Source organism: Cygnus atratus, chromosome 16 (genome assembly GCF_013377495.2).
Source record: "Cygnus atratus isolate AKBS03 ecotype Queensland, Australia chromosome 16, CAtr_DNAZoo_HiC_assembly, whole genome shotgun sequence".
NCBI lineage: Eukaryota > Metazoa > Chordata > Aves > Anseriformes > Anatidae > Cygnus > Cygnus atratus.
Window position 1 is genome coordinate 12,404,513 of NC_066377.1, and position 23,566 is coordinate 12,428,078.

At 40.6% G+C, this 23,566-nt stretch overlaps 1 protein-coding gene across 1 annotated transcript in view; it reads left to right on the plus strand.

The window, feature by feature from the left end:
- The window catches only part of PTPRT (protein tyrosine phosphatase receptor type T), a 532,802-nt gene that overhangs the window by 458,954 nt on the left and 50,282 nt on the right, over nt 1-23,566 (plus strand). Inside the window, exons 15-16 of the mRNA XM_050713944.1 lie at nt 5,787-5,922; nt 21,900-22,048. Of these exons, the coding sequence (XP_050569901.1) occupies nt 5,787-5,922; nt 21,900-22,048 (285 nt within the window). The remainder of the gene's footprint in view (nt 1-5,786; nt 5,923-21,899; nt 22,049-23,566) is intronic.

Below are 23,566 nucleotides of genomic sequence, written 5' to 3' on the forward strand. Positions count from 1 at the left end.
ACCTCCCCTGGCACAACTTGAGGCCATTCCCTCTAGTCCTATCACTGGTTACCTGTGAGAAGAGGCCAACCCCCAACTCCCCACACCTTCCTTTCAGGTAGTTGCAGAAAGCAATGAGGTCTCCCCTGAGCCTTCTCTTCTCCAGACCAAACACCCCCAGTTCCCTCAGCTGCTCCTCACAGGGCTTGTGTCCCAGGCCCTTCACCAGCTTCGTAGCTGTCCTCTGGACACACTCCATCTCACTTTGGTCCCTTATGATACGTAGAAGCGCTGGCACTGCAGGTAGCTCTTCGTCCCAGTGCTCTGGTGAGCTGCAGGCAGTTCTGCCTGACACAGCCCATGAATGAGGCAGCCAGAGCAGAGGGCTATCTAGCAGGTATTCTTCATCGAGACAGGGAATGGTGCCCTTCCACCTTTGTCTCAATGTTATTGTTAGAGGTATCTGGCTATCTGAGATGGTGTTTCAGAGGTTAGATATAATCTGGCTCTGAAAACAGGGGAAAACATTTGTACATGTGGAGATGCTTTAATAATTTGTAAGCAACTTGCATAGAAAGTGCCATGAAAGGAAAGAAAAAGAAAAGGAAATAACGTTTACAAGTGATTTGAGAATAACTGTCTTTTGAAAATCAGCCTCTAGGTCCATTAAGAAATTTTACATTCAGCATGCTGCCAAGACATTATATGCTGCAAAGAAATTACTCTGATTAATTGAGCAGCTCATTTGAACTCATAATGACTTTTAACCTGTTATTTTTCATTATTTTTTCTGGGTTAATTATTGCTTTGAAGTAATTTTTCTGATTAGTTTTTGTTTCAACGGTGACTTTCTGCCCAGAGGAGTTATATCCTTTGTTGTTACAACTTTGAGACCAAACATAGTCATTGCTAGGCTTACTTGCCCCTCCATTATTTACACTTGCTCTGCCTTGTTGGTTGGTTGGTTTGTTTGCTTACCCCCAGGTGTTTGACCCACCTGTCCCGTGCCATTTCATTTGCTTTCTTTCCTACTCTTGCTGTGGTCTAAGATACTTCTCTCTCCTATGCAGTGGCGCTGCTGCTGATTGTGGTACCACTTCCATTGTGGGACTTTGTTCTTTATGCCCTCACCAGTTGGAAATTTGACTTAAATACCAGTCTTTACCTCCTGCCTATGGCTTTTTCGAGTTCTTTTCCCTGCCAGTTACATTTTTAATGCAATCTTGTAATTGCTGCTTTAAATACTGTTTCAAATCAGACTCTGTGAAGTAGGCTTTATAGAAGAAACTTGTGTTATCAGTCCTGCTTAGCTATATACACTTAATAATCATTCTTTCCTAGATGTTCTTAGTATGCCACCTCTGCAGAGAAGGTCACTTTATATCTTGTGGCTTATTGTTTTCAAATAATATATCTGTCCCCAGCTTGCTAGGTGAAAGATTGCCACTGTGTCTTCTTTCACTTAGCTGCCATTTCTGTTTCTCCCTATTTTTTATTTTTCCTTTTGTCTGTGAGAAGTTGTGTGGTCTGATAGCACTGTCACAGTGTGTCGGTCCAGAAATGTCAATCCTCAGCTCTGCTGTGTGACACCAAAGGCATATCCTTAATCTTTCCAGATCTGTAAAGTAGATAGTGTAATTTATTACTTACCTTGCATGAGCATTAAGAGGGTTTAAAGTGGATATGAATTTCACTCTAGAAATGTATAATGCTACAAATGAATACTTGCTGGTAAGTGGAAGCTTTTTCACTTTCGAGCATAGAAGGGCATAGTCTCCTCTTCAATTATTACTGACAAAAACTTGAATTTCTGCTGTTGGAATCACTTGCAAGCCATTGTTCAGCTCAAAGTAGCTAAACATGTCAGCTCTTCCTTGCGGACAGAAACACTTTCAGCTGAAGAAACCTTCTGAAAGATCTAACTCTGGAATACGAATGGCAGCTCTCTCCACTGGAATTCATTTTGGATTTCAAAATTCCTGTCCTTAAGTTATCAGCCACAACAGTTCCGGCTTTAATCGTGATCTGAAGCAAGGGGGAATTTAAAAGACTGTGAAAGCCCCAAGAATCTGGCACAATATCAAACCATTTTTTCAGTCGTTGCACCTTGCTGAAATAGTGTGGAATTCAGGTATCTCTGTATCCACAGCAGCACAGCCGGATTAGACGTTGGGTGCCTGTGAGCGGATTACTGAAGCTGTCCCTGCTCGATGAACCATAAACCTGACTTCTCGTGGGCTGGTGAGCACATGTGAAGAGCGCATTTGCTCGTGCTCTGCTCTCTGCACCTCTGCAGTGTCACAAGAACAGTATCTCCCATGAATACATGGCTTATACATGGTTCTGTCTACAAGATGTTGGACCTCTTTATGAGAATCCTGAAAGGGTTGAAAAACCAAAAAAAAATTAGATCAGTGCAGAAGGACTATGATTTTCAAATAGCTCTGAACACATAACGGAGTGCTGGGTGAATGATGATACCTGTGAAAGTTAGATTCATGCCACTGACCAAGCTTTAAGGGCAGTGTATTTTGTACAGTACATGAATGTACATAAAAGCAATTAAACGTAAATCCCTGAAAGTATTGACTTGGTCTGGTAGATAATGCACAGATAGGGAGTCAAGGGAGCTGTGGTCTTCACTTCTCTGTCTGTCTTCTATCATTTGCCTTCCTTATTAAGAAAGCAAGCTTAGGGCAGAAAATTGTCCTACTTCATGCTAGTGCACTGTAATGGGGTCCTGACCTTAGTGGGAGCCTCTGGGTGCCACTGAAATACACACAGTAATAACAGTAGTGACCTGTTCCATCTATATCCTATTATACCTGTATCCAGCTTCAGTTACGAGGAACAATTTATCCTTGGAAATGTGGTGGAAGTCACCACTAGAAACTGTGGTTATAGGGTGTTTTTGTTTTTTTTTTCCGCTTTTGATATGAGCAGTATATAAACACTGTTTTTCAGAAAGAAAATTGTACTTAAAGACATTTGTATGAAACAGAGCAGTTTTTATGGGCTCCTGTGCTCAGAAGATTTCAGGTCTGCATGCATGCCTGTAAAGGAGAGAAGCAAAACTGAATTCTAAACTATTACTGTCAGGAGCAGCAGAAGTCATCTTCTGCAACTGCACTAACAGCTCATAGACCTCCTGCTCCCAGGATAGAAATGTTCTGCTTGCCTACAGCTGGTGGTGGTGCAGGTGGGAGTATAAGCCACCACAGCAGATTTAGGCATCTACAAGAAAATTATGCTGGAATGACAGGAAAACAGTGGACTTCATGGGATTGCTTCATTGTGCAAAGATTTAAGAACTGAGACTCAGGAATTTACTTACCCTGTCACATTATCAATTCCTAGGTGCTATCAGCTAAGACAACTTACAAATGGTTGGACTAGTAGCCTAAAGGAATTGTTGGCCTTTGCCAAGATGGATAGAAAGAGTTACATAGAAGTTTCAAGTGAATCAGTCACTACAGTGTGTAGGTGTCAGGATGGATAATGAGCCTTTATTCTGTTTCTACAACTGCAGTAGTCTACAATGGGAGGAGAAATATCAAATAAAAACACGCTCACCACACATTGCCTGTAGTAATAAGCAACAGCCTGGCAGAATCAAACCAATCCAGGGAATAGAGGATGGAGTTGACAGCACATTCTGATTTTTTTTTTTTTTTTTTTTTTATAACATGGCTCACAATTCATGAGGGCATTCAGATGGTATGGAAAAAAAAAGGGGGTGGGTCTGACTGTGCTGTTTGGTAGAAAGCCATTCTCCAACACTTATCATTTAGGGTCATAGGAGTAACTGCCACTCGAGTGAAGGGTAATTTGGACTACCTCTTAGTTGCACATCAAACAAACACTTTCAGCCATTTTCAGGATGAAAATTGCACCTTTATCACTTGTTTTGTTATGCTATAGTGTCAGGATTGCTTGTGTGATGGCATATAGCTCAATTCTTGGACAGATTTGTTCTAAGACATGTTGTCAAACAAAGATGGTAATATGCAGCTGATATGCTATTTTATTTTCATGCTCAGAAGTCCTTTTAGTGTATTTTAGATATGTACATAGAAGTTACTGGTGAACTCTTAACTGAATGGGAAAATTGGTGGACACAGCAGAGCAGTACAGCTGTCAGAGACAAAAAGCTGAAAATTACACGTGTGCTTAAAACAGCAAAGAAAATTTTTCTTTGTAAATTTTGTGTATTCCTGTGGCAAACTAGATTAACAGCTTAGCTTTAGGAAAACTGAAATCATTCCTTTATCACTGCATGTGGTGTGTTTTACTGTTTTGCATTTATAGTGTCATTGTTCCATATTTACCCTTCAAGATAAGATGAGAGGAGCCTATAATACGTCATTCAAGAGCTGATCCTCATCCAAGGAAGTCCATCAACTAAGGCCCTACTCAGAACATATTGGAAAGCCCTAAATGACATGATTTGATCATGGTCACCTTTGGGAATCATCTTTGCAAACAGTGGTCTTTTAAACCACACACAGATTAAAAAGTGACAAATGGGCAAAAAATAAAAAGTGCAGTGAGACTTTCTACTGTCTCACCAAAATACAGACTCGGTTGAATATCCTTCCCACAAACAACTGACTGCATGGACAGAAGCGATTCAGCTTTTCCAGAAGGTCAGCAACACAGCTGTGAAAAGAGCAAAACATTACTGTCTTCTAGTGATGACACTGTTTTCACCTTTTATTGCCTTTTCTTACAATTTATAAACTGTAGAGGAAGATGTGGCTGACTCCAGCAGCAAAGGTGAAACCCAAGATAGGGCTGTGATTCACGTAAAATGAATTCATTTAACTCCATCCGATGTAAATGTGGTATTTTTAGTGGTAGTAAAGTATATTAGGAATGTAATAAAAATAGGCTAACTCAATCTTTAGAGTAGCCACAACTCAAATCTTCCAGGGCTTTTGAAATCAAGCTCTGTGGTTTAAGCTGTATCTGGGAAAATTCTGTGCAGCAAGCGGTGATGTCTGTAAAGCTACGGGATGTAACAAGCACCATGTTGAGTAGTCCCAGCAAAGGGGCAGAGGGTGGCATCGTGCTAGGCCCAGTTATTGCACGGGCTAAGAACCATTGAAGTCAGATCATAACAAGTAAAAGAAGAAATGCTTTGCAAATCATGTTTCTAAATATGCTTTATTTTTAGGTGTGTAGGATGTTCTGTTTTAAAAAAAATTGAGGTAGAAATTTTGTTGCCTTGCCTGGGCCACAGAACCCACACACAGAATACATTAGATGAGGAGGAGGGTGCTCTGTGTGCTGGATTAATGCTTATTACGTGTATAATTGCAGTTGTATGTTTATACAAGCCAGGCCTTCGGTATAGTGAGAAATACAAATGCGTTCTGGTTTTAGAAGAAAAAGTTTCTGCAAATAGTAGTATGGGGTATATAACTGGAAACTTTCACATTCAGCATTTTGATGAGTAAGGATTGCAACTTGGCTAAAGCTGCTTGGGATAAAAATTATAACTGCTATTAATCCTTTTGCTTCTGGGTGTATGCTGAATGCATCAGAACATTAAATTCCCCAAAACAGTATAATATAGGAAAATATTAGTCCGTTGCTTTACATGGGTTTTTTATACCCTACCACTGCTCTGAAATATCTGGCATTAGCCATTATTAAAGGCAAAAAGTTAGGTTAGAAGGTCTATTGCAATTTAATTGCAAATATATTTTTAGGTTTTCAAATGAATGTGAAAACAGAATCACTGCAAGATTTCTTTTTACAAGTTCTCTTCTTCTCTTCTCCTTCCTCTCCCTCCATCTTTTAAGGAGCTTCCACCCAGAATTCCAATGCAGTGGAACCCGAAAAGCAAGTTGACAGCACAGTAAAAATGGCCGGAGTTATAGCTGGGCTTCTGATGTTTGTTATCATCCTCTTAGGAGCAATGCTTACCATCAAGAGAAGGTGAGTTTCTGCTTTGCCTCCATCTTGGCCCTCCTGGCTAGAGTGCTGCTATTTTAATATGAACAACACGTTTGGCAGACATAAATCATTCCATTTGTGTTACAGGGGGCAGCACTTAACATATATTTATGTAATACTACCACTAAAGTTGCAGTCCCAGTAAGGATGCCCGTTCTGCCAGATACTTTATCACAACAAAATAATGGTTGGTACTCCAGAGAGTTAATGATCTAAGAGAAGGGACAGCAGATGAAAATGCAGGGACAAGTACAAAGACATAATGAGCCAATATAAGCAGGCAGAAGAGAAGAATTCTTTCTTAACAGCCAAGAAAAGTGATGTCTTAAAATGATATGATTGGGGGTCTTGTTCCCAAGTGAGTCTTGATGAGACACATTTCCACACAGCAATTCCTTTGTGGCCAGTGTTCAGCTGGAATATGATATGTTGCAAAGGGTTAGAAGTCCTTGGAAGAGTTAGATTTAGTTCATAGGAGGATGAAACTTAAAAAAAAATTGTGTATGGTAATGAAATTCACTCAAACAGTTCATTTCGTGTGATTTTCTGTGGACCATTTGCACTTACACTTTGTAGAAGGCCATTGTAACAGTTACTGTTTGAAGAGCTCCACATTTACAGTGCAATGCACTGATTCAGCAAACCACTTAGGCAAGAGATTTTCTTAAGAAAAGGATGCATTCTGTATGTATTTTTACCAATTACATTTCTGAGGTGAATTGTACTTTTTCAACAGTAATTTGATTCTACAAGAAACGTGAGCTCGCTAGCCTGGTGGCCCCTTGCCTGGGGAGCAGGTAGTGTTACATGTGAGAGCCTTGATGATGTTATTTGGTCTGCTGCAAGGAGTGAGGCTTGGCAAAATAAAACTCTGCTCCTCTAAGATCTCTTATCTCGATGACAAACAGTCACACGTATTAGCCACACAAAAATAGGAGTAGCAGTTAAATCTAGATATGATCTCCTCTATAATAATCCAGGGCACACATGCAAATGGAATAATTTTATGATACAGATGCTGGAGTGGAGGCTGGTATTCCCAAGGACCTTGGGAGGCTGGAGCAGTGGCCTGGTTGGAACCATGCAAGGTGTAGCAAAGGCAAAGGCCTGCATCTGGGATGGAGTAGCTCCACACAACAGTGCAGGCTGGGGTGACCAGAAGGCAGGTTTGCAGAAAAGGGCCTAGAGGTTTTGGTGGACAAGTGGCACACAAGTCAGCAGTGTGCGTTAGCAAGAGTGTAGGCAGGAGAGTAAGGCAAGGGATTATTCTCTTGCTGCTGGTGAGGTTGCTCTGGTTGTACTTGTGTCCGGGTTGGGGAACCTCAGTGCAAGAAGAGTGCAAGTCCAGAGGAGGGCTACCAGAATGGCTGGGAGTTGGAGATTCTCCATCCTTGGAGAAGTTCAAAATTTGACTTGGACAAAGCCACGAGGGGCTTCCTGTAAGGGAAACTGGTTTCAGCAGAAGGTTGGACTAGATTACCTTCGAGTGGCCTTTCCAAGTGATACGATTCTGTGATTTTTTAAAACCGACCACATACGTACTGACTATTGTGAATTTCTGTTGAATTAAATGGAGGTGTGGATAACCTACATTTTGAATCCAATTTTCATTGTGTGCAAACACTTGAGATTTTGTGGACAGATGTGCATGCGTTTTGTAGTCCTGTCTACTGCAGTTTTACAGTATAGAGGTCTCTGATTCCAGTCTACCAGGAACTTTTCAGTTCATAAGCAGAGAAAATTTGATATCTCTAATTAAAACCAAACAAAAATCAGAAAACTGGTTTCAGGAAAAATTGACCTAGGTTTCTGATAATGCCCAGCTCTCATCCATTCCTGTTACCTTCCTAAACACTCCTTAAGAAAAGTTTTTTTTTACAGCTTGAAAGGGAAGACTTATAAGGAAAGCTGTCATGATGTGCAGAGTAATGCTACATCTGAACATCCTGGTGTGTTTCACAAGCTATTAAGAGTTGATAACATCTTTCATTTCTGTTCCACAATGTGCTATTATTGTAAATCATGTATATCGCTGGGCAGAAAACAAATGATGATTTTTCATGACGATCGGAAATTCATTATCTGAGAACAGTCTTTCTTGTGGTGCAGCCTGCCAAGAGCTAAGTCAGAGAGGTGAGGATACTCTTAGGAGCCCCCACACTCCCCCCTTCTGAATGCAAATAGGCAAAATCACTGCAGTCTGTAGCTCTGCCTGCTTGCTGTCATTTGCGAAGTTACCCACTGGAATAAACACTATTATAAGAAATAATCTGGCTCATCGACTTTAAAACCGTTTCCCATTTAGAAGCTATAACAGTGCATGGAGAGGTTTGGGAGGCTTGTGCTCTCTAGGTCTGTGTAGCGTTCCTCCACATCACTGATGAACCTGCTGATTGTATTGGTTCTGGGTTTCCCTCGAATGGGCACCACCAGTTGCCTCAAATTGAGGCTTGGAGCTGCGTGTGGACAAGCGTTCCCTGAAGATTAACTTAAGCCTGCTAGGCTTATTTTGTCTGTAACCTAATGTGGTTTGGGGCCGGATTTTATAAAAGGAAAGGCCGCTTTGGGCCACAGATTCATCTGAATTTCTGGGGGAGCACAATGGAAAAGTCGTACTCTGAGAGAGCAGCTTAACAACAGAATTGTTCTTTTTCTGTTTTACAAGGAGAAGTGTTAGGAGCTTAAGCTCTGGCATTCGATTTTTGCATTAACCTTACTTGAAAAGAGATCCCCTTTTCAGTTCACTGAGGCTAATGCCTCTGTGTACAAGACAGTGTTGTCTTGTAAGGCAACAATGCAGAAAAATAATTTAATTAGACAAACTTGAGGCATTTTCTTCAAATGGAGCTGGAAAATATCACAGTGGCATTTGTTCATGGTTCAGGACATCATAGTTCATTGGTAATAGACACAGACATGGATATCCTGAATGAAGTGGTTCGCTAACCAGTACAAAGACTGATGGAAGGGGAGAGATTAGAAGAGGGGAAAGCGCTGAGAAGGAAACTGATCTGAGATTAGGATTGGACAGATCATCAGCAAGTGTGGGACACCTCAAATCAATATATTTTTTGAGCCTTTCGTATGTAATGTGGTAGCAAATGTTTCAGTAGAATGCATTTCAGAATCTCAAGCAACCAGGAAATTCCTGGGAGCTGCCAATATTTCATGGGGTTTAGTCAGACGTGAAGCTAAATTAAGCCAGCCAGAATGTTTATACAGTGGACAATTTGAGTGATTTTTACATGTGTTGTCTGAAGTGTTTTAGCTGAACCCTGGGATCACATAGTCTGCTACGTGTTTGCATGTGTGTATATCTATGTTGAAAATCTGTGTAAGTATATAGAGTTCTGTTTTTAAAAATGGCTGTCCTACAGGATTTAAAATTAAAATTGTGAACTAAATTTGTTTTCCTGGGTTTGGGGACCCACTGGCTACATGAGTTACGTTTTTGCAGCTCCAGTATCACCGTATGTATAAGGGCATACAAATTCCTGCAGTGTAATTGAGCCTGTTAATTTCCAGCATGCGAGTTGGTGATCATTTGAACAGTGCCACTTCCTTTCATGAACAGATAGATACAGAATACCTTGAAATACCTTATTTTTGTTGTATCAAGGTATTGCTAATGCTCTAAGGAGCTTGTTTATTTGTACTTAATATTAATTAAACATATTTGTGCAAGAGATTATATAGGACCAGTTAGTAAAAAACATGATGAAACAAGAAAAACAAGGCATTTGTAACCTCCTTTGTGGAGGAAATACCCTTTGACTTTGCACCCCAAAAGGATTAGATTTTGGTCAATTCTGATTTCATCTGGACAGCCTTAACTCCTCTGTAATCGTGCCTCGCATTTCCCTCGAGTAAAGGATGTGACACTTTTCAGGCTTGTGTGTTTGAGTGGACAAAGTCTCTACTGACCCCTTTAAGTATAAGACTGAATAAATTGGATCAGACAGCCTGTCACGGGTGCACTGTAAATAAATTTCTTTAAACTGCTGTTGGTAGCAAAAAATGAGATTTGGGGCTATGTAGGGTCTAGGATTAGTGCCTTCTATGAAAATTTAGCTCCTTATTCTTGATTAGGATTTAGATTGTTAGCTTAAACTAATTAAGTAAGACTCAAGAGCCTCTTGAGCAGGACACATCCAAGCTATAGGGTGGAATTACTATAGGCATATTTGCACATTCAGAGACCCCTGTCCTTTCTGTGTCCCTACTGAAGACAGATGGTAGGCAGGCTCTTCAGCTTGTGTTGTACATTCTAGGATCAAGTCATGTTTTTAGTGATCTCTAATTCTGACCAGTTTTAACAGCTCTGAAATATTCTCTAGGAAGTCCTTATCCTAGGTTGCATGTTATGGCAGAATTTGAGCCAAAATGGCACGTCCAATTCCAAAATAAAAACCTTCTTTTGTTTGCCTTCCTCTATTTCCTGTCCTTACGGAATAAATCTTACATAGCTTTCCTCAGCAGCCTTGAGGGATGCTCAGCTTTTTATCGAGAAGCGGGTCTCGTGCGATCACACTTGCCCAGTGGCTGAGCATGAGAAAAGCAGAAAGTACAGCGAGATGTTCAACAGAGAGATTGCAGCTGGGAGGGCTCTGTGAAACCTGACGCTGGTGTAGCTGAGGAGTTTAATTAAGGAATATTTTGGGGTGTGTAGGGGGGAGGTTCAGCTGTGTGGGCTCTCATTTTCCACATCCTGGTGATATTCTTTTTGCTTAGAGGTTCAGAGGAGCTCAGTGTAGCTCAGTGGCAATTGCTACGCTGTAACTGGTGCATTGCTGTCACATGCAGAATTTCTGAGTTTCAGGGGATTCTGGCATTAGGTTATCAATATATTTGGGTGTATCTTGGACTCAGTCATTCATGTAAGTTGGCATTTATCAGGAATCTGATCTGAATTTCAGGTCTATAGCAAGGGCCACCACCACAGACTGTGTCATTTCAGTGTAATCCTCTCGTATGTCTGTAGTCAGCTGTCTCTTCCCAGGGGAAACCTCTTCATGGGACAACAGACTGGAAATGTATGAGGAAATGGGGCTGGTTGTATTTTTAACAAGAGAAATGCCAGTCGTGCAAGTTGTGATATGCTCAGTCAGTGCATAGCAAAGAGAGCGGTTGTGCCCAGAGAGTAACCCTGCTGAATCTAGCTTCCACATGTACTTATGAAAGTTGTATTCGCAGCAACCATAAAAGCAAATACTTGAATCCTATGTCTATACTTGTAAGCATTTCCTAGTATTTGTAGTCCTTTGAAGTCCCTTCAAAGATGGGACTTCAAAATTTTGTAAGAGGTTGAATTTGGTTTCTCATTGTTTTGCTCCATCTTGACTGTGACTGCCACTGTTGAGGCTACCTTGTGCCTTGCTGTTAATCTGTAATAACGTGCTACATCTGTTGCAAAAGAGCATTTTCAGAGAAGCTCTTCTTAAGTTATGAAATGGGAAAACATCACCGTTAAGTTATAACCGGTTGGCAGGACTCATTTTATGTTGCTCTGTTAAAATGTTCTGAAATCACAATGATGCAGAAAGCTAATACATAACCCAAGTGATCATCTATAAATATGTAGTGGTGTTTGAATTGTTAATGATCTATTTGCATTTTAGAGTTTGAAGCTTTGTTTATCATCGCACAATTTGTTCATTGTCTAAACATTCTGAAATTGAAATATTTTTACGTTGCCATTTTAATACTTGTTATTTAATTGATAGCACTTAGGTAATCCTTTCCATTCCAAAAATCTCAAAGCACTTATAGGCAAAGGTAAGTCTCATTATCTGTGTTATTGACATGGCAAAGTTGAGGAAGAAATTGGTGAAGGGATTCATTCATGTGTGTGATGTGAGGCAGCAGCAGAAGTGGAAACGCACCCGTGTGCTCTGTCTTCAGTTCAGCACATGTTCCTTGTGACCGTACACCTCCTGAAAAATGTGTAGAAAAAAAAGTAGCTCAGTACCAATGGCAGCACAAATAATTTGTATTTTCTTTTAATAATAATAATAATAATAATAAAAATAATAAAAAAGAGGCCATATAAATCTAATTATGTATTCTTCTTTCTTTTTCCTATTTTGGATATTTTGTTCATCTGACTGGCCATCAATATTTAGAAGAAATGCATACTCCTACTCCTATTACTTGTAAGTACCTAGCTGGGGATGATGCTTCTTGAGCATGCTCACGGTGGTAATTTTGTGCTTTGTTGTATTCTTTTCTTTTATCACTTTTTTTTAACCATTTCATCTTGTCTTTCCAGCAGCTTGTGTTTTATTTTTCTTTCATGCTGCTATATTTCCCGTTTCACCATTTCATCTTTAACTATGCCTGCAAACACATAAACGTCCATAGATTTGTCAGTTATGATTTATAGATGTTCAAATGCTAATAAACAAATACAGAATGTCCCAACTGCACTTTTTTTAATTGTCCACTATATTTAGTCAGACTGCAGGGAAATTCACACCTGAAAGGGGAATTTCTCAGCTATAGATATAAGTATTTTTAAAACGTAAGGTTTTTGGCAATTAGGACTTGATGTTATCTCAGCCAATATCCCTGTTCCTGGAGCTCCCAGGTTCTGAGTGCCAGTTTAGACCTGTGGATGACGAAGCAGTTCAGATTTTCAGATCCTAATGACAATGCTGCATAATTAGGGCAGTTAAGGCACATGAAAATGCTTCACACACCAGTACTTTCTGGAGCCATCTGTTGCCTAAAGGTTGAAGGGCTGGAAAGTAATCAGGGCCAAGCTGTTTCTGCCACGATAACAGTTGTCTGAGGATGAGGAGGAGGGGAGGACTGGATCAATAATTTGATGAAGGAGTCCTGAAGAATTGAGTTGGATGTCTTTGCTGTCACCAGAGAGTTGGGAGGGATGGAGAAGGCAACTGTTACTGCTGAGAAAAACAGGTCTCCTCTCCATCTCTCAGAACCATCAACCATATTGCCCTCAAAAGCAGCAGCCTGCCTGACTTTCTAGGGCTCTAGCATAGACAAAGTTGTCAAAAGGGCCTTGTGTGTTTTGCCAGGGCCTCTGAGCCTGCCACCCTGGAGCCTTCTCCTTTGGCTGTTTCTGCAGTTCATCTTTGTCTTGATCTTGTGCCTTTATCCTGTGAATTCATCTGGAAGTTGTTCAGTAGGTCAGTGAAATGAACGCATTTATGTTCTACCATTTTAGTGGAAGTTGACTTCTTATTCATGAGAGTCAAATTTATATCCATCCTAAGAACAGGGCAAAGAAGTATAAGGATCCCTATTCACCTGTTAGAGTGGTTTTGCTGCTCAATGACCTATCAGGAAATAATTGAAAGAGGAACATTCACTACTTGCTAAGTTTGTAAGGGCCCAAAAGACACCCTAGTGACACTTGGATTTGTCCAGTTACATAACTGTAAATGTGGAGTAACTCAATTTTGTCTAAATTCCACGCTAGTTCACCAAGAATAGAATTTGACCACAAATGGAAAGATTTCAACAGAGGTTTAACTTAGTGTTAAAGTAGAGGACATTTTAGCATGTAGGTGCTACTAGCTAGTTGCATTTATTGCCACAGCCTTTCCATGTTTCCCATAAATATCAAAAAAGTTCCATCTGCGCTGTTTTACTGTTATTTCCTCACAACCAGTCAGCACCATTGCCTGAAAAATGCAGTCCCCGTTTTACCATTACAGTTTTGTCTTTTTCCTGCAGGCAGTATATGGTCAGAATGTTTCCTGCCTTAATTATATTTTGAGATTTGTGCCTTTAAAAACATGACTCAACTTCAGAGCCCTATATGACCCCTTTTTACAACTGCACCACAATGTTGCTTTAGGTAGTCAGCTGAGGATTACTCTGCTACAGAGAAAGTAAGGGTCTTCTTAAGCAGTCTCTTTGCTGTCGTTCGGTGGCTTCTGTGGATCAATATACTAGTACTTTTTCTTGGGTTACAGGAGGTTGACTCAGGAAAAGTGAAGAGGCTGCAGCTAACCTAAGCCTGAGGTTGAAGTGGAATTCAGCAGTAACAGGAGCAAGTGGCAATGGGCTGCAAAGATTTAATAAAGCAGATGTGCACCACACAGCATATCACAGTACAGGGAACCCAGAGGTGTCATCAGGCAAGCTTACGTGTTCATAGCACCTCGCTGAAGCACTGAATGGAGATTTTAGCTCAGGATGCAGAAATCATAGAACTACCTCTAGTGCTGCACCCGAAACTATTTGCAGAGAGCTTATTCTTAGCTCTGTGCTTACGGTGTCCCAGTTACCACATCAAGCATGAGCTCTGCTAGCTGGAATGTCTCTGTGGTAGAGGTAACACACAAATAGTTGTCACACGATATATACTTCCAGCATCAAGTTGTGCTTGGCAGCATTTGGGTTCGTATTGGCATTTAGCCTGTACGCTGATCTGCAAAACCAAGCTCTTTATTTTTCTCCCAAACAACTGTCAGCATATGAGGGACATTCCAATAAGTTAGGGAAGAAAGCAGGAGAATCCATCAGGGAGCATATGATGAAGTTTTATTGAGTTTCATGTTTCAAGTTTCACATGAAATAGGGTGTTTTATTATGATTGCAGATGAAAATCCTAAATTGCTAAGGATTGTGTAATTCTTAGCAAAAGCTGATAGAAATTGCTACAGCCTCTTATGAACAGAGAGGTTTGATTTAAGTTTATTTGAAGTGTTGTGAAAATAAGAGCAGCAATATGTATATAAAGAGATTTTTTAATAGAATTGGCTTCCATGCTATGACCTTGTCCTGAAGCAAAATTGAATTCAATGAATTACCAGTATTAAAAAGCAGGTTCTCAACCAGATCTGTTGGCAGACCTTTAAATACAACCATATGGACTACATCACTTTATTTTTAGCTTCAGTTTCTGGACTTCAGATTTCTTGTTCTTGGAGTAATCCTTGTTTGCTTTAGGGTAATTCCTTTTACCCTTTTGTCATCTGCTGCACTGCCATTTCTTCTTCTTAGGGACCATAAATCTCCAACCCTAACTCTTCTTAACAGTTCTTGATGATATATCTAAGCCACTGAGATTTGAAGTACTCACTGCTTCAATGAGACCATCAAAAATACCCACTTATGAGAAGCTTCTTCCAGCTATTTTGTGCATATTGGATGAATTATTATGGGAGTTTTGTATGGCAACACTTCATTAAAAGCTTCCTACAACATATGGGAACAGATATTATTCTGACTGAAAGAGAAGACCATAAAGATCTTTAACACGTATAAAGTGGAAATACAAACTCAGGAAGCCCCTGTTCCTCTCTTGATAAGTCATGATGCAGGGCTGACTTCATTTTGGGTACTTCAGTCCACCCGTCACTACAAGTTAGTTGCAGACGCTTTGAGATCCTTGGACAGAACTTGCTGTACCAATGGAGTAGGCTAAGTCCTCGTGGTTTTGTGATGGGAAAAGAGAGATGGAGAATTGTGAGCTCCTGTCCTGATGTGCTCCTTGCACCATTGTCACCGTGGTGAGGCATGAGTATTCTGAAATACTCTGTATTTACACCAGTACAAATGTTGCCTAAGTTTTCTAAAGAATTGCTCTCTCTGACACATTGCATGCAAGTTTAATGCATTGTAAGATACTATGTACTGTATAACAAAGCAACCCATCCACCTCTGAAAGTTTTTTGTTTCTTTTCTTAGATGAAGCAATAAAACATAGGCAGCATTGTGTCTGCTTTAAAAGAGGTTCTGCATTTAATGACAGACGCTTCTTTTACAACAGTATTTTCCATTGCAACAACCCTTATCAAGGCTTTATTATTTCTTCACCAGGAAAAGGAGTGGAAATGTTTTATTTTCTGTGTGCAGTTGTTTGTTGTTGTTGCTTTCTGTTTGTTTGCTTGCTTTTTCCCCCTTCTACTGGGCTGGGCAATGGTTGCAGACTGAAATTTAATCAAGAGTGCTATCAGACCAGAGAAGTGTTTCTGGAAATTAGTAGATTCATGTATGTATTGCAAGCACTGTTTAATGTTATTTATAAGAAAAGGGCACTCAATAGCCAATACATTGTTTTCCTTTGTCCCTGATCTGGCCAGAGTACTGAGGACCCTATGGTACTGCAGGAAGCCCCTTCAACTCCCATTGTCATTTCATACAAACTTTAATTGTGGTGGTGGTTTCAGCTGGGAGTTTCTCTTCATGGGACAGATTCCATCCAAGTTAGCAAGCTGAATTTATACTTGCATTTTCTGAAATAACAGTTTGTGCTGAATTTATTTCCACTGCCTGTAGGACATTTGAAAAGAAATAAAACATTGATTTTATTTATGGGTATGCCTTTGTATAAATACCTACATGCCTAAAGATTTCCATATATTTCCCTGGATGGTGGGATCTGCCTGCACAGGTCATCTTGCTAAATCAGAATGTTAAGAAATTTTCTCATTAGATACTGGAAGAACAAAGTCATAAATCAGTGGCCATGTCGGGCTAATTAAAGCAAATTTTAAAAGAAAATTCAGAAAGTATGTGAGCATTTATTTAAACATGTCTGTGAGGTGAGTGCAAACTGCAGCTTTGCAGAGAGCTGTGCTTGCTGACTGTTTATATCAGTATATTCTTCTGCATGGCTCTCAAGTCCACTTGCCTTGTCCAAAGTTGATGATGTTGTGAGTAAAGGTCTTCCACAAACAGTGATTAATTTGCTCAAGTAAAGCTTAGAGAGTGTAGCCCTCCATTTTCCCTGGTGCTGAGTTTGTATATGCAGAGTCAAAAATGTTCAGAGCATCTTTGGACTTATACCTACGTTACAGCCCTTTCTCATGTCAAATAGTGTTTGCCTTGTAAGCAGCAGTGATGCAGTCCTCACAGTCTCTGCCTTGGTGAATTCCTTCTACTCAGACGCTGAGTTTGGCTTCGCCATGGCACGCACTAAAGAAGAACAGGCAAAACTGACTCTGTGCTTGCCGGTGTGGAGGGTCTGTCCTTACAGAGGCTGTGAGAACCAGTGAGATGCCTGCGCCCTTAGAGCAGAGGCTATTTCTGAGCTCTGCTGAGGCTACAGGAGGCAGAAAGGGAGCGTGCGATGTGCTGTGGTTTTAAGCATGAAGATGACAGTGCAGAGTGCCGGAACAGGGAGAGACACCCACCTGCCCGGCTGCCAGAAGATTTCACAGCCTACCTGCCCAACCTGCCTGAGTGATGGGCAGTTTCTGCGGTGTATAGTTGTCCCAAAGTCTAAAATGAACTCCTTTTCCTGTAATTTAGGCCCATTACCTTTTTCCCCAGCCCCTATAGACTGGGAGAAGAGCTTTGCTGTGCTATCTTCTCATAGAGATTTGTCAGCTCTATTCCATCATCTTTGCTCTAGATGAAAGAACCATGCTTCTTCTGGCCTTTGCTTGTAGGTCACGTTTTCTAGATTTACCTTTCATGTTCTGCTTTTCTGTATGTCCCTTTGGTACACGTCTATTTGAAGTGCAGAACTGGATGCTATACTGCAGCAGGGGCTTTACCACTCCTGCATCAGAGCAAAAGGATTACCTGTGTCCTGCAGACCATAGAGCCATGTATAATCCCTGCCTCATTTTCGCACCAATATGAAACTGTTCTTTCAAGCTCAGTGTATGATCTAGTACAGATCGAGGGGACAGACATCCTTTTCAGTAGATCTGGTGTTTAACCAGGGCTCTTAACTGGGTATTTGCATGGTTGATCTCTGCCCTACATTTGTGCAGGTTCCATAATAAATAGTGTGCGTACTCCCAGCAGGCTGCTGCTCACAAATATCTAATAGGAATTGTATTTTGTAGCTTTCTTAAATTGCTTATTTGAAATGAGGGCAATATGCAATTTTTGTCTGTAGGAGGAAATTTCATGTTTAACTTACATACTCTATACCTAATGTCTAAATTACCTGTGCATGCAAATCTACGTTATGGTATATATAATCCATCCTTGTGAAACATCTAAAATTAAATCTGTCAGCGTACACGTACCAGAGCTTTTTAGGAGTGGCAGTTACAGATTTAACATTCACACACGTAAAATTGATATAAAAATTTAGAGAAGAGCTGCTTTTAAAAATGTAATCCTTGAAGTTTACCCAAACCTCTGCAAAACTGGAATCTGATCCTATGAATTCTTCTAACTGAAAATATTCCTTGAGTTTTCTGATCAATGCCTATGGTAATAAATGCTTTTAACTTGATACTAGGTTTATATTCCTGGACTGTTAAACTGGAAGCCCCACAGTTTTAATATAGTGTTTCAGCATTTTATATATATTCACTGATGAGTAGAAGTTTCAAAAATAGCTAAATCAAATCTCCATCGTATTTTTTTCTAAATTTGCACTTAGTTTAGGTTCACTGCTAATAGCTCTTGTCCTTGCTTTAGTTGGGTCAGCTTCAACTGCCTGATTATGCAGCTGGTTTCATTTTTTTTATTCTGCTTTGAGCATCTTTCTGTCTCATCACTCCTTTGTGTGTATAATGCCCATAAACATCATCTCTTCATTTACAAACCCTCTTGAACTGAAAAGGGCAACCCAGTAAACCCCATCCATGGATTCTTGTTTTCTTCTTGGCACATCTTCCTTACACTTAAATGTAAAACAGCCATTAATACCGCCGTACTCACATTTTGACATTTCAGTCTCTTCACCCTATGTTGATTGTATCAGACTCTTCTTCCAAGTATCTGCCCAGTCCTTTATTTCTTCCCCTTTTCAACTGCATAATGCATGAGACAGAAAGTGTCTTCTCGATGCCTGGTGACAGACTGTGCTGGTTACATGCTCAAGGCAGCCTGCAGCTGGCCTGTGATTGACACTAATGCACTGATAGCAGTTTCCTTGGGATGTTGCCGTTGTTGTGTTTAGGGGAAGCTGGTCAGTAAGGAGAGCAGGAGCCGTGTCACTGATGCAGCTTGTCAGTGATTCACAGAGATCTCTTGAAGTGCCCTATTTTTGGAAACAGCATTTTCAGATAAATGCTTTTCCAATTCCAAAGACATTTTGACATGCTGGCAAATAAACCTCTACCTAGCTGTGGGTTTAAGTCATATCCCTAACATTCTAGAAAGTGCTAGTCATTTGATTTTATAATCCTTTCTATGAATTACAAAGATGGTAAGGACCAAATAGGCTTAGTCCTGTGCTGCCACTCTATCCAGACACGTAACTGAGACAGAAAAGGCACATTTAGAAACTGAGAGCCCCTTGATGTGTCTGGCAAGCTTAGCTCTGAAATCCTCAAAAGAGATCTGTCTTTCTTTTCCCTCTAAATTTAGATGAAGAATTTTTACATTCTTGGAAGAGAGAGGAAAAAAGGTGGAAACTGATAACGCCATGTCGAAAGCAAATTGTAGCGCTGTCAGATGCCAAACAGTTTTCCGTGTGGCTTCTTCTGTGCACTTCTCTCTGAACTTGCATCAGCTTCAGCTGGTCCACCTGTGAGCAGCCTGCGCAGAGAGGCTGCCGTTTGTGCGTGCGAGTTAGGTCGAGAACTTTAAACTCATGTCACCTTTTCTTTTTAGGCATTCAAGCCAATGTTTTAGGGGCCTCTCTGTCTTCTACAGGACCAGGTAGAACTGCTTTGCACAGGGCTTTTGTAAGCAGGCCTTTGGGGACTCATGGGCTTGGGTTTGGGGTGATTTTTTTCCTGCGTAGAACATGCAGAAATGTTATTGCTTGTCCACTGAAAGAAAAGAGGAGTTTGCCAGCTCCAGCTCTTTGTAGCTTATTGGCATTTCTGAAAAGAAACTGAGCAATGGGACTTAGAGGTAATTACTGCCACAAATAATTTAATCTGGATTTAATAAGGAAGTCACCCTTTTTGACTCTCTATTTTTAAATATCAGTAGTGGTAGTATGTAATGGCTCACCCCAGCAGTCCAGAGTGCTTGTTATTAAGGACTTGTGCATCTTGGATTAGTGCTTCCCACTGAGAAATTTTAATTCCTGTTGCCAAAGAATTCACATAGCCATGTATGATTAGCAAATCTAAAGGATTAAAATAACCACGTAGCAGGGTTAATACACTCCAAGACTATTGTCGTTACCTCAGGTACCACAGCACAAAAAAAGGGGGCTCACATGGCTGTAGCTCATAGCTAATAAATCTGGCTGTGCTAGCATTGCTATGTACTGGAAGCAAAGCTTTTAACATCATTAAACATCAGCTTTTTGCTTCATCATTCAAAGCTGATTCCTCTGTTTGCATCTTCATCTACAGAAGTGGATACATCATGGAGATTTTGTGAGATCTAAATATGCACTCTATAATTACGTACCCAATTTGAATAGCTATGAGTTGGAATTGAAAACACAACGCTGAACCTCAACTGGCTGAGCAGATGAGAGAGATGTTCAGAAGTTTGTAACAGACATTAGACATTTCTCCATAATTTTGTGCTCTCCTGGTCTGGATTATGCAGCTTGCCTTACGATAGTCGTTTCCTCCAGACACGGACAAAGGTTTTAGTTCTCTGACCTTTCCTTGCAAATGAATGTTGCTGGCCCAGCTGCCCCACCTCGTGAAGGGCTGGGGCTCAGCTGTGTGCTTGAACTTGCTAGTAAATGCCACTCTGACATGTGCTGTGAATAAATAAAGCCTGTTGAAATATGTTGCAAGGAATATCCTTTTAAGAGTCTAGTGAAGTTTAAAAGATGGGTAGTACTTACCATAAGCATGTCATCTCAATGAAGAAAAACCTCTTTGCAAAATGATTTAGTTGCTAGTTTTTTTTTTCTTTGAGTTAGGGGGGGGGAAGAGAAAACTAAAGCTCCTACTTACAGTAATCTGTTTTTCTCCCTTTTATTTTGTTTTATTTTCTTATATACGGAAGCCATGTAAGCAAAGTTCTTTGCTGGTTCCAGGGATTTGTGTGATATTTTTTCAAGGTGCGGGTTGTAGAATGTCACACATTCATTTTTAAACAGTTTTGCTCTCTGATATGAATGAAGCACAGGGCGGCCAAATGTCAATGGAAGCTTAGCAGCTCACTTTTCCTGCTTCTCTCCATTTCCTTATTATTAGCTGTGTTTGCAAAAGAGGAGCCTCGTTCTTGGCTTTGTTACTGTTTTTGGAGCTGGCCCTGTTTCTACTTTCACCAATGTTTTTGAATCATACAGTCACAGAATGGTTTGGGTTGGAAGGGACCTTAAAGCTCATCAAATTCCAACCCCCCTGCCATGGGCAGAGACACCTCCCACCAGACCAGGTTGCTCAAAGTCCCATCCAACCTAACCTTAAACACTTCCAGGGATGGGACAACACTTCAGGGACTGGGCAGACACTTCCAGGGATGGGGCATTTTGAGTTCTCTACAAAATAAGAAGAGGCCCAGTAGCGTCTCTGGGCATAGTCATTTTTTAAATTACTTCAGCCTTTAACTTGCCCCACTCTTCCTCTGACTGTCAATCCTCAGTGCAGTTTGGGTGTTTGTCAAAATCTAGTACAGACTGCTGCCCTCAGTGCCCTGCTCGGGGACAGGGCAGGACTCCTGCTCTAGCCGCCAGGTTGCACAGGGTCAGGCCGCACTCTTCACCGGAGCTGTCAGAGAAAGTCCCAGGTGCAGATGGCCCCATGGGATGGATGCGGACATCCCGTGTACCTCCTAGCGAGCTGTTCTGATCACTGCCCTCGCCCAGTGTCCTCTGCTCTTCCTGGAGCAGATGTCACCTGCTCCAGGGGCTTTCCTTATGCCACCCTCTTCAACGGTGACGTAGTGCTCCTACTGCTGGGGTGATGCAGGCTTGTGCACGATAAGCTACTGGGAGGGACAGCTAGGCTCACGGACTGGCATCATCGTTTATTGTACTCCACATCAGTTATATTAAAAAGCTGTGGGGTTTCCTCTCGTGCGGTTTGCCACGTGCCCTGCATGTCTGTCCAAGTGGGATAATTGTGATTTTTCAAGATATTTTCTCATTGTTTTCTTTCTAATGAGGGAAAACTGACCTTGATTTCTCCCCTCTTCAAAATACCCTAAAGGAAGCTAGCCAAGAAGCAGAAGGAGACCCAGACCAGCACACAGAGGGAGATGGGTCCCGTGGCTACTTCAGACAAGACCTCTACCAAACTCAGTGCTGTTCACAGTGAAGAAGCTTTCTCTTCCAGCTGCCAAGATGTTAATGGATTCAGTAAGTTTAACTTGCTTGCAGTGGATATGTCCCCTTTGGAGAGCTCTAGGTTCTTGAAAGGACCTATTCCTATGGGCACAATGCTGAGGAGCTAGGAATGACAGTGTGAGGGTTCGTTGTGAAAGCTTGTTAGAAATCAGTTGTCTGAAATTCTCTCGCACTGCCCCTACCTTAACTCTCAGATGGGTGGAAAGCATTCCTTCTCACTCTAAATCTACCAAGAATAATTTATAAAGTCTGTTTTAAAAACTACGTCAGACATTCAGAAAGACATGTGATCATTTGTTCTTCAGAAATACAGATATAGTTTTTCCTTTGTGAGTAGAAGAGTCGAATCACATTACTTAGCAGATTTCTAGGGTGGAAGTAATTTTCTGTATGAAGTTGTTATGAAAGAAAGCATGATCTCATGGTTAGAGAACTGAAATGGAAAGACAGCATTTCTTCTTTTGCCTGTGTTCTCACTTTATTTTTCACATCACTTCCATAAAAATAATTGTAGTTAATATTTGTAAAACATGCAGACCTCTGTAGCTGGAAGACTTTTGTGGGAAAAGCAGCACAAAGTTATAATTTAGCCTTGCTAGATCCAGATTGAGTGCATGGTGGATTGCATGGTGGATTTGTAAACATTTTGGTATTAAATAAATTTTAACTTAGACACTATGGGAATGTCACTCCTTCTTTTGACACTTAGCCTATAGTTTGAAGAGGGACCAGCTTTAAAAACAAAACATGCTAGAACTCTTCTGTCATTTTTAAGCATCTGTAGTGAAGTGTTTTTCCCCTAATTACTAACTAGGATTTGCCTATGATTAAAAAAGTTGTTTTTTTGTTTGTTTGTTTGTTTGTTTTTAATCATTGAAACCTTGCTTTGCAATCTCAGATTGATTGGGACAGGCTGAGTGAATTTTTTCTTTTCCCTCTGTAGGTCATGTCAAATTCCATCTGCATGCATTGCTACTGTCACTCTGTGTAATGTACCTATGAGATGGATAAATAGGTGTTTGGGACCGTCAAGGCTAGCAGTGAACACTTCTCTCTGATATTAAATTGACTTGAGTCAAGATCTAATTTTCTCAGGTGCTGAGTAGCTATATCTCCTAAAGAAGACAGCACCAGTTGTCAGTGGCTCATATCTTTGAAAGACAGGATAGCACAGCATTGTAACAGGCAGCCTAGAAACAGCAGAGGTAGCTTGTTTGAAATGTATGGGGAAAATGAAATTTTTCATACTTTCTTCAGATTTTGGCTTTTTGAAATGTTTTTTTCCACCAGAAAATAAGAGAAGAGTTGAGCCTGTACTGTGACCTCATTTTTTCTTTTCTTGGTATTTTGAGAGACTAATTAAAACAGCTGAGTCACTTAGTTGAAATGGCAACTCTAGAAAAAATGTTGTATCTAATTTTGTTAAAAAAAAAAAAAAAGCATACCTTTTTTTTTTTTGAATTCAGTAAGTCCTTTGCTTGTCTGACATCATTGCAGATTTTATCATCACCTCCCTCTGTAACACAAGCC